The sequence below is a fragment of the Trachinotus anak genome, unplaced genomic scaffold, assembly GCF_046630095.1.
Source record: "Trachinotus anak isolate AG129_WGS33_773 ecotype Australia unplaced genomic scaffold, CSIRO_AGI_Tana_v1 ptg000001l, whole genome shotgun sequence".
Taxonomy (NCBI): Eukaryota; Metazoa; Chordata; class Actinopteri; order Carangiformes; family Carangidae; genus Trachinotus; species Trachinotus anak.
Window position 1 is genome coordinate 8342813 of NW_027273852.1, and position 8973 is coordinate 8351785.

General features: G+C 40.5%; 1 protein-coding gene across 2 annotated transcripts in view; it reads right to left on the minus strand.

Moving 5' to 3' along the window:
* grb14 (growth factor receptor-bound protein 14) overlaps nucleotides 1–8872 on the minus strand; it is a 28166-nt gene extending 19294 nt beyond the window's left edge. Inside the window, exons 1-3 of one of the 2 annotated variants that reach the window (XM_071473825.1) lie at nucleotides 8732–8872; nucleotides 3956–4170; nucleotides 2611–2740 (exon numbers count right to left, since the gene is read on the minus strand). In XM_071473825.1, coding sequence (XP_071329926.1) covers nucleotides 2611–2740; nucleotides 3956–4143 — 318 coding nt within the window. In that variant the 5' untranslated portion in view covers nucleotides 4144–4170; nucleotides 8732–8872. Of the gene's footprint in view, nucleotides 1–2610; nucleotides 2741–3955; nucleotides 4171–4580; nucleotides 4715–8731 lie in introns of those variants that run through there. The other variant, XM_071473828.1, reaches the window with a different exon arrangement.
* Nucleotides 8873–8973: the final 101 nt, after the last annotated feature.

Consider the following 8973-nt stretch of genomic DNA (forward strand, 5'->3'; position numbering starts at 1 on the left):
GCCAGCTCATTTTATAATCTAAGTTTGTAGATGATTTTTTTTCAGATAATTCTAACTGATGGGGAAATTACTACCCAAAACACACACAGGGAAGCCCAATGGATAATTTTCCTTTCTAGAAAATTTTGAGGGGTGAGTGAGGGATGAGTTGAAACGATGATGTCACTGGTTTCTTGGGTACTCCTGAAATGAGGGCATAATGCTGTAAAACGAGGATTGTCACACAAAAACAACTGTGTAGTCTGACATACTCCCTTTGTCTTCCCAATACTGCTGCTGATAAGGCTATGTAAGAGGCTGCCAGACCCTGCTAAATCACTTTAAGATTTACTAACAAGGAAGCCACATTGTTGCAGAGTGAGGTCAGCTGGGTGTCATTCTGCTCCTTTGCAGAGAAACCTAAGGATTACTCTTGCACTTATCAAAGAAAATGCCAAATCCGTGCAATTCCCTGACCTGTCTTCACAATAGGCTGGTGAGAGCACAGGAGAATTGGCAATCAGTCTAATTTTATGACGTGAAACCTTGGGTTCAGTGAGCAGGGAACTGAAGGGCTCATTTGTGATTTTGTATATCAAGTGGAGACACTCCAGTGTTAGATAATCAAGCAATCTTACCACAATGCATGTAGAGAAACAAATACCAATTCGATGACATTCTTGTGCTAATCACACATACTCTTCTGAGTACAGTGGAAGCTTAGAAAAAATAGAAAACACAACCCTCTGTATGTATTTTTCTTTCTCAACCTGAAAGCACCACATGAGCACACAGAGGTCTAATACTGCTGATAGTCGTCGGTAACTGCTGAGCTCTGTAATTTCTAGCTTTCCTATGAGTCATTGCTTTGACCTGCCCCCTGCTGCTACACATACACACACATATGCACATACACACAGACCACAAAGATACTGAAAAACCTGAAATCAACTCCAGCATACATTACAGGGATCCACATCCAGGAAATATCTAGTGGTTGACAAACCAGACTAATTTAACAGCCCTGGAAAATGTATAGACAAAATCCATTTTGAAAGCCATGCACTTTTGAAGCAGACCCATAATTGTTAGCTTTCCAACATAATGAATGTGCTCTCTTTTTAGAATTTGACAGCGAGTTCTGTATAAACGCACAAATCAACTACAGATCACAGGGTCAAGAGAAATACATTTTTGCTGTGCATTATATTGAAATTTCCTCTGACTTGCACACACTGGTTAAAAAGAGAAGGAAATTAAGTGAAAGATTATTCATTATGAGTTGTGCATCACCTGCATTACGTCTGCCAAAATTACAAGTTTTTTAGATTTTAAAGGCAAGCCACAATAGCACTAGAACACAATGGTGTTTCGACAAAAATGCTCTAATTATTAAATTTATCTTCTCATAAGTTAATTAGAAAAAAAATACAAGTGATTCAGGACTGAGATTTATGTGTTTCAATTCACTGGTAATTTATAATTCACTAACCGCCTGCCCCCTGACAGCCATTGTCCAATCATACCTTAACTACTGTAACTAAGCACAAGCTTTGGATTTCCTCACATGTTGATGCAGTGTGGGTGTGGCATTGCTAAGAGCGGTACTCTCTATCTGAAGAATTTGTGTGTGAGTGTAGCGTCTTTTTTCGTAAAAAAAAAAAAAAAAAAAAAATCAGCTGCATCTCCACACTGTATTGCAGTGTGGAGATGCAGCTGATAAAGTCTGTGAGTGACAGTCATTGGCCACCAATGAGAAGCCTTTCAAATTCTGTGTGAAATCAAAGAGTCATTGTTTCCAAAGTTTCTACAAACTTCAAGTATCATATTTGGTACTGTTATTGTCAACTGCATGTGTGTTGTGCTAGATTAGAAAGCTTGTTAGGCATAGCAACAGTAACTACGAGGGGCGGGGCTTAGCAAACAGCCAATTGCTGAGCAATTTAAAATTTTTTTTAAAAGGAATTTATTTTAATGAAATTCCACATAAGCGAAACTGCAAAAATTGGCTCCACATTGAGATTAGAGTAAAAGTTTTTCCAGCACCAGTAGATACTTCTCGACATTCAGTGCGTGACGAATCACACACCCTGTGCTAAAACAAACATACAAGAGTGGCTGTTGGGCAGTAGGCCAGGTATTTCCTGGGTAAAGCATGAAGTTATAATCAAATTTCAAATACAACATCGACAGGCCATATCACACTTCATGTGTTTTGCCTTTTCTTATGTGGTTTAGTAGTCCCTGTACTGTGTGCAGGTAAAAATCTGGGATGTCAAAAGTAATAACACTGTGTATGTGTGTAGATTGTCCGTGCATGCTGACATAGCATTTTCATCATCTCCTCACCGCACCTCATTTCCATACTCACATAACTGGTTCTACCATCCATATGCCCTGATGTTTCAGGCAAATCCCAAGCCAAACATCATGTAACTATGCATTTAATTAAATTTAATACTGTATGTCCTGCTGTTGTTTTTCTGGAACTTGTTTAAATTAGAGTTTGCATGACTTTGCCGCCTGGGGCAGCATATGGAAAAGCTTACAACAGTTAGGCTTCTATTTTTTTCAAATAATATGCCCCTTTGTGTCACAAATGCCCTCAAGTACTGTAAATGGAACACTCACCTGAGTTGCACTACTTTTGGTCCACGGTAATAAACATTCAGAGACAAAGGGGGAGAGGGTTGAGGGGATAAGCTCGGGAAAGGGGTTTGGAACAGGAGAAGAGACTGAATCCTCTCCCTCTTTATTGCTCCTGAAGAACAAAAAAAAAAAAAAAAAAAAAAAAAAAAAAAAAGACACAGTGAGAGAAAGAATCAGGTGCTACACAAAATGAGCCAAGCATTGCTCAGATTTGATTTTAAATTCTATATGAGATCATGTTGTTTTCAAAAGTACTAAGCATGTCAGGCTGAATTTGGCTGAAAGAGTCAGTATAGACTGTGACAATGCAACTATGTATTCGCCTTTATGCTAGACTGAATTTCACAACGCATGCACATGCACAGGAATGAGGAGTATAAATGGAGCGAGTGATAAACAAACTGACAGATCTGACAGAAACACAAGGCTGTCTCTGCTTGGACCCCTTGTGCTCTCAACTACCAGACGACACGCCCCGATCACCAACAGCCTTTTGATAAGATGGCAGATAATGCACGTGTGAGCTGCCCCTGACTTCACCATTATAAGATACAGCAGTTGCACAAACAGAGCTTAAACTGCTAGCTGGAGGAAAGTAATCCCTATTGTAAACAAGAAATGTAATAATCGCTTGTAAAGGAATTATTTTATTTTATCATAGTCAAAAAATATTATGATTCTCCTTCAGCTTTTACAACCACTTGGGGATGAATCATTACAAACTATGTGTTTGGCAGTAAGGAGTAGAAATGACCCATGCTTTGTACTGTTCTTCTAAAATGCATTTAGCATGTCATTGTAATTTGCTCACTTTTAAATCAGAAAAAAATGACATGAACAGGTCATCCACAACACTATATCCCATTACCATTATGATAAGGTAAGAAAGACTGACATTTCAGCACACTTGCAGACGAGAGGGCCTTAGTTTGTGAGAGGTGCTGTTCTCTGACTGACACTTTCTTTACAGCGCTGTAAAAGCAGCAGTTACTGAGTTACTAATTATCTCCCACAAACCAACAGGTGCTTGATTTGATTCCAGGTCTTTAACTGCACTGTTGAAATAATACATTACACTTCATTGACAGCTGCATGTGGGTTGAGCCAATTGTGTTTACAGGTACAAAGTCTAGACTACAGCTTTCAAATAGAGCTCTGTGTCTCGCTCCTGCAAATACAAAGAGAGTACTATTCTTTTGCAGGGGAGCTGACACTGTAAAGTGTAGAGTAGAAAATGCTACTTTCAGGTTTTAGTGCAACTGAATTTTTTAATCTCATAAACACTCTGGCATCATTCATGGCAACTTTAAAGAAAATTGAGTCATACCTGTTTCCCTTGCAGAGCGTAGTCCTGCTCTTCTGGGCATTTGGTGTTAGTAAAGGAGCTCGCAAAGGGATGAGGGATGGGCTGGTAAAGCCACTCACATTACCCTTGCCACTCTGAAAAATCTGTGCTTTATCTCCGAGGCTTCCAGAAGTGTGTATTTCGTCCAGTGTGTTATTCATATCACTCATGTGGGCCAGCTAAATCCAAGGCATCATCTGGAGCAGAGAGAAGAGACAAGCTGTTGGACTGGAGTGTGTGCAGAGCACAGTTAGAGCAAGCAGGCTGGCGGGGCTCCTCTGCTCACAGCTCAGCAGAGCACACACACAGACACACACAGACACACACAGTCTCTCTGGCTCATCTGCTGCCCACAAGGGTGGCCCAGTGGGGCAAAACGATCCCTCCTACCCAAACATGATCCACCACAATAAAGATATTTTTAACGCAATGACTCCCAAAACAGTCATCCTTGCTCTGACACAGTAGCATATTAATAATCAACTAATTTGTTCAACCTTATCAAGTCTTTTCTTAATGTTGTTGCTTTAATTTCTTTCCCTTTGTTTTTGATATAGTTCCCTTTGCAACCTGGAAGGCAGGAATCGAACACACAAAGCACACTTACACAAAAGAGGATGTCTTTAGCTCAGTAATGAGTCCGGGAGGGTCGCCAGTACTATAAAATCAACTGTTCTTTTGTCATGGACTTCGCACAGGGATCCAAATTGCACTTTAAACTTAGTAGACTGTAGAAGGCATGTGGTTGTACAGAGTAGCCAGCCCAACAGATTGGTTGTGTTGTGGGCTGTGTCATTCAGTGACAGGCTCCATGTGGGGGATGGTTGGGATGATAACATCTTTCTGAAAGGTAATGTGTAACAGAGTCTGACAGGCTATTGGAGATACAGACTAACAGGCAGCACAGGGTTAAAACTAAATCTCACTACATTAACAGAAGGCTAGGAGAATTTGATTACTGAAGTAAATATGACAAGCAGTGGTTAAAACCCAGTCATTTTCACTTTCAAAAGGAAGAAACACAGAATAAGGGAACTGTGCAAGAACTGGGAGACCTCTTGCTTTGAGATGGAAATCAGCCTGTGTCTTCCTGTCTCTATTAATCCACACTCCTTACAAAAATATCTGTTACAATAACAGAGCTCCACATAGCTTAGGATACCTTCTTACCTAAGCTCTATTATATGCACTCAAGAAGCAAAATGTGAATACAGGAGAAACAACTGGTCACTGAATCTGAGTTTAAATGTGCCAGTGCTGCCATAGGTGAAGAGGGGGAAAAAAAAGCAGAGTTAGTTTCTTGAGGTTGATTTTGGTGGAGAGAGAGCAGTAGGAGATGGGGATAGTCAAATGGTTTAGCTGAGGTCCTACAGTGGATTGATACAAGGTCAAGAAACCCCAGGCAGCATCAGGGGGCCAGAAATAACTCATAGCCTGGAACACATTCTTTTGGTATCAGTCAATGCACATGCTAATTACATTGGTGTAGGATGAATGCCAAATCTATTTTAGGGGGTTAATAACAGTGTCTCACTTTACTGTAAGATACAGTTTTACTTTCATTATTTTGTACTGTGATGCAGTTTGTTTTTAACAGACTGGATTTATTTAGATCACCTTACTACTTAGCACAGAAGTCACACAGTTATCATTAAATGTGACAATTAATTATTAAATTGCATCATTTTATCTTTAAATGATGGACAGATGATGTTTTAATATAATTTATTGTTTTTCAAAGGCTTTTTAAACATCTTTTTGTCATTATTTCACCACGAATTCCACCACATTGGAAGTGTGCTGTATTAAATTACAGTGGTAGTTTTGCTCCCATTGCACTAAAAATGACATCACGGACAAATATTAATTGTTTTAATGAGGGACTGGTTGTTGCCATTGACCCTCACCAGCTCCACTGTCAGTGCCATAGCACCATGAGTGTTTTTACTTAATTTGCTGCCCTGTTAGTGGTAAGAAAGTAAGACAGTGCTTGCACTGTTGCTTTAAATCATGGTTCAGATTAAAGCAGTGGTGCAAACAGAGGTAGCACTTCATCCAAGTTTAATCGCTCTACTCCAGTGTAGGGGTCACCCCCTCATTTTTGTTACGGCCAACGTGCACCACCAATGCCACCCCCCAGCAAAGCATGGACGGAAAAATGGTGGAAATGGGATATTCCACTTTGCTATCCAGTTGGCAATGGTGGCTTACAACCTGGGGCTGTTGGAAATGTCCCTGTCAATGTTATTACAACAGGTAAGACTTCTTTATCAGTTAAGAAGTTAGACTTGATGAAGAGGAACAACTTCGCCTGCGATAGGTAATGTTATTCCTCATGTTGCATAACTGTCCTCAAATACAAGGAAACTGAAGAGCTCCTGGGTGGTCACTGTCACTATTAGGACCAGCATCTTCAGCATTAAAAAGAAGAAACTAGCACTAAAAACAGCGCGTACTGTTGAACTTTTCTTACCAGCCTTCTACCGGTTTGAGGAGAAAAGTACAATGCTCAGCTTCGACCCAGAGAGCAGCACGGAGCCTTTGCTACAGTCTATGGATTCACTTTTGGCTTCAGCCCCCTATGACTGCATTCTAATCCTGCCTGTCTGCTAAAGTCTACAGTATCCTGTTACCAGCTTCTCTCTTTCTGAGGATGTTCTAAACCCACAATGAAGGACTGAGTCATTGCAGGGGTCAACCAAGCATGTGCGGCTCCCCTCCCCTTGGTTTGATGAGCCTGACTTTTGAGAAAGGTTGCATGGCTGACAGGATGTCCCTTCCTGCAGTATTCTTCGACAGTTCTGGCTGTTCTGGACCGCATAACTATAACATAAATGTCGCAGTTGCTGGTAGAACGACCCTGGACAGCTCCTTAGTACAAGGAAGCACTGTCACAGGCATGTCAGGTGGTAGCCAGACCTCTTATTCTGTACAGCAAGTCAAGATAAAATGTCTAATGTTGAGTCACTTTGTGGTAAATGCTCATGTTATTGTTGTTGTTGTTATAGTGTTGCTTGTCAGGCAGCAACTAATGATTATTTTCATTAGTGATTTGTTTTGTTTTGTCCAACCAACAGTCCTAAACCCAAATATATTCAGCTTGCTGTTGTACAGGACAAAGAAAAGAAGCAAATACTCAAAATGGTTGCAGACAGGTTTCTGGTTGACTAATCAATTAATTGACTAATCATTTTAGCACTAGTTGCTGGCTTTGACTTCAGCTAAGAGGGTAAAAAAAAAATTCTCTGTTGGTCCACCAACTGATCTGAGAACCTGTCAAAAACTGCCTTGCATGCTTCAAAACATCAAGAGTTTAAGTCAAGGTAAAGCTGGCCAGATCAGCTTGATGCACTCTAGCCATCTACTGAAAGGGAAAGGTGACTACATTTGTGTACTGTGTGGGTCGGCTTATGAGGAATGCACAGAGTGAGGCATAGCAGCTGTTGGAAACTACAGGGAGAGGGCGGTTGGTTAACACTCCTGCAGCAGCAGCGTCTTTACAAAATCCATGTTAGCCCATTCAAAATGTGAGACACTGGGGATCATGCCATTTGTCACCACTTGGAAGCAGTATTATTTGTGTATTCTGAGTAAGCCTCATTGCTGATACTAGCAGCCATTTCTAACTTGAATTCAATTTCATGTTATAAAAAGCTGTGGAGGAGCAAGGACAAAAATTGTAGTGTTTTCCAGCGTGCTGTCCTATTTTGATCTGCTGAAAATGTCCAAAGATAAGCGACTGTGATACAGCACCAATGTGCCTTTGCTCCTGGCTGTGAGATTTGAGAACTGCTTTTGATGCCGGCCTCTTGGTGACATTGCATCTAATATGAAAATCTAATAATTCTTGTCAGTGACTGCCTAATGTCGTTATGTCCTCTTCTCTCTGAATTAATGAAGCACAGAATACCCTATTGAAAAGAAACTTTATTTTATGGGATGTTCAGTCAGTCCCACTTGTCTGGGAAACAATTTCATCCATGTTCAACTGTGAGTAATTTGGATGTTATATTATATAACTAATGAAGTAGTATTAAAAAAAAGTGGGGATAAATTGATCCAGTCACAAAACCTGATTCTAAAAAGCGATATCTAATAATACGAAAAGTGTAATATGCTTTCTTCGTTTTAATTAAGTCAAAGGTTGAGCCACATAAAACGAGTTTTTGCCTACAGGCACCGACAAGCTTGACGCTGTTATATTTTGTTAGCATAAAGAAAATCCATGGCACTAGAAATTATGGAGCAAAGTTAAACAATATCCATGCGAAATAAGCTTTTATTTTGAAAGACACATACTTGCTATTAGCCTGTGCGCTTGGGGAGGTCTGCCTCTCCGTGTCCTTTATTTAGAAATGTACGTGGGAGAGACCGAGACCTTTTGAAATGTTAACTTGTAACGATATCATTGCACTAAATCAGCCAAAGCTTCGCTGTCCCGGAGTCCGACTCCTTCACAGACATGAACGACCTTCGACTCTTGTCGACGTTGTTAGACTTCTTCAAAGTAGGCGACTTATTTTCATTTACCAATAAAATATAACCCAGCGAAAATTCAGTAAGTTAAACACGAAGGTAAACATTCAATAACCAAAAAAAAAAAAAAAAACACTGAAAATAATCGGTGGCACACGCCTTCCTGCTGCTCCCCACCACACCAGCCTGACAAGCACCACAGCCTCGATCATTCCCGTTTGACAAGAAAGCTGTGACATGGCTTTTTTTTTTTTGTTGTTGTTGTTGTTCAATTGTTCTTACCTTATGCCTCTTTAGGTGGAGTTTCCAGCTCAGACTCTTCATGTCGCTGCTCCGGAGGGGAGAGAGACCCACTGTTCACACGTGTAGCACAGGTGCTCTACTGTAACGTGATTTGCGTCACAGGCTGTGATCACGTTTTACCTGTTGGGAACAACTGGTGTTCAGCGGGGTCCGATTTCAGCTGTTAATGCAGCAGGGGGGGTAAAACAAAAAAAAAACAACAACAGTCATTTCTGCATGGC